Source organism: Penaeus japonicus, unplaced genomic scaffold (assembly GCF_977035675.1).
Source record: "Penaeus japonicus unplaced genomic scaffold, GWHDUDI00000001_assembly GWHDUDI00000020, whole genome shotgun sequence".
Taxonomy (NCBI): Eukaryota; Metazoa; Arthropoda; class Malacostraca; order Decapoda; family Penaeidae; genus Penaeus; species Penaeus japonicus.
Genome location: NW_028234422.1, coordinates 26,009,186 through 26,011,685, shown reverse-complemented (window position 1 = coordinate 26,011,685; position 2,500 = coordinate 26,009,186). Strand labels below are relative to the sequence as shown.

Genomic DNA, 2,500 nt, shown 5'->3' with positions numbered 1-2,500 from the left:
ACAGAAATTTTGCATTATTTTCTTTTCAATCCTCTTCCTTCCTTTCCCTCTCTTTCTCTTCCTTTTCTTCCTATTACTTCCCTTTGTTTCATAATTCTTTTCCCCCTTTTGGTCCTTTCTCGTGGTCTTTGCTTTTCCTTTCTCTTCCTTTCCTTTTCTTTCCCTACTCTTCCCATCTAACATTTAACCCATTCACGCTGGGGCGATTCCGGCTTTGCATGGTCGCAATACTGGGGTTTTCGAACGCATAAGCCTAACGCCTCGAGATTCTCGGACTCACAAGCTGCTAGCCTGGGCTGCCCGCTCGCTCATCCCGAGCACTGGCCTTGCCCGCATATCTCGTCCCTGGCGTCTGACGCAAAAACCACAAAACATTTCAGCTTGTCAACCGGCGCGAATGGGTTAATTTGAGTATGATTTACATATAGTAAATTTCTATATCCCACATTAAAAAGATTTTGATGGAACTGTAATTACCTGCAAGACAAGTAACCACACTTCTTAATTTACCCCATAGGTAGAGCATGGCAGGCACCGACAGATGGCGTATTCCAGGACCAGAGAAGAGTTTTCCATATTCCTTACTGCAGACGAAAGTAGAAACAACCTTCTTAGGAGAGGATAATATGCGCAGAGATGGACGATCAGCTGTTGATCATCGAAAGTTATGTAAGTTTACAAATTATTACAGTTTATTTGCCTCTGGTTAGTTGAATTTCCTTGGTTTGACTTGTATAACATCTGATTTATGTTATAGGTATTATATATCATTATTACAAATCAACATCAGAGGTCATTTTAAAACAATACGAGTAATAAGTATGGTAATTTATTATGTTTTTAGATGATTAGCTGAAGATAAAATCCAGAAAATATTTTTCTAGATATTATCTAGAAGTTCAATTTTCATTATTGCAAATGTGGGAACCTCCTGTTGCAGTGCTTGTATCTGAAGTACATGCAGGTATGAATAGGTATAGATATGTATTTTGAGTTGAAACTGATGGCTCAAACTTTGGTAGCACTGAATAGTAAACTTATTGGCGGAGGGCGCTGTACAACCAGAACGAAATCTTGTTAGGTAACATCAAACTATTGTAAACTTTCTTTCAGTTATGAGTCTTGGTATTATTAGCCAGGCCAAAGGTTCTTCATACGTGGAACTGGGGAACACAAAAGTTTGTTGTGGAGTGTATGGCCCAAAAGATGTCCAGAGAGGAAATGACTTCAAAATGTCATGTCAGGTTGGTGAACGTGTGCTATGGTTAATTTTTTTTCTTATTTTAGTTTACCCTTTTACTCTGCAATATTTATAATGATGTGTGGCACCTTTTCTCTGATTATAACAGTGTGCCATAATATGGGCACTCCATATTAGTTACCTGATTGGAGAATATTTTTGATGGCTAGTAGCCTAATCTCTTTGTAATGTTCAGAAGCCAAATGTAACACAATAAGAATATTTGAGGTTGAAATAAGGTAAACATATTGATTCATTTGAGTCTGGTTGAAATAAAACACATTAAGGAGGAAAATTTGATACATATCATCAGTGGTTTACTAGGAGTTGGGGATGTTGCTATCCACTCAGTACTCTTTCTGTTGTCCAAATTTTCCCCTTATTCAGCAAATATGGGAAGAAGTGTGGCTACTTCATTGGCAAACTAAAGGCCTGCACCCACCTCCTCTCAGCAAGCCATTAGTTATGCCACTGCATAACATAATTTTCATGGTTCATTTTGTATTTAGTCTATATATGTTGTTGTTTTGCTTATTCTGAATTATTTCATTTGATTCTTTGTTATTTGAAAGTTGCAAATGTGTATGTGTTTGATTTTTAGACATATCATGTCATTCCATTATTATAGAGTAAATGTAATGATTTGCATAAGTTATGTAACAATCATGTAATTACCTGTTTTTGTAGGTCGTATGTGAGGTGAAGATGGCACCATTTTCCTGTCCTGTAAGAAAGCCTCCACAGCCAGACAAACAGCAGAAAGAAATGAGCAGGCAGTTGAAAGAGGCATTGGAAACAGTTATTGTTTTGGTAAGTAAATGCAAGAATTTGTGTGTGTGTGTGTGTGTGTGTGCGCGCGTGTGCACGCAGGCAGGCAGCCATACATATTTTAAATAAAATGGTAACTTTAATTAGCTGGATGCCAGAATTTTTATAATCATGAGACCATACATATATATTCATTTCTGAGTATTTTTATAAATATGAATATGAATATAAATATAAATATAAATATAAATAAGAATATAAATATAAATATAAATATAAATATAATGAATATGAATATGAATATGAATATAAATATAGATATAGATATAAATATGAATATAAATATAAAAACTATAAATATGAATATATACAAATATGAATATATATAAATATATGTATATATATATATATATATATACATATATATTTATATATATATATATATGTATATATATATATATATATATATAATAATATATATATATATATATA

The 2,500-nt window shown here is 33.7% G+C and overlaps 1 protein-coding gene across 1 annotated transcript in view; it reads left to right on the top strand.

The window, feature by feature from the left end:
- LOC122251753 (exosome complex component MTR3) overlaps positions 1 to 2,500 on the top strand; it is a 9,454-nt gene that overhangs the window by 1,832 nt on the left and 5,122 nt on the right. The window contains exons 2-4 of the mRNA XM_086548221.1: positions 518 to 669; positions 1,114 to 1,244; positions 1,928 to 2,050. Of these exons, the coding sequence (XP_086404347.1) occupies positions 525 to 669; positions 1,114 to 1,244; positions 1,928 to 2,050 (399 nt within the window). The 5' untranslated portion in view covers positions 518 to 524. The remainder of the gene's footprint in view (positions 1 to 517; positions 670 to 1,113; positions 1,245 to 1,927; positions 2,051 to 2,500) is intronic.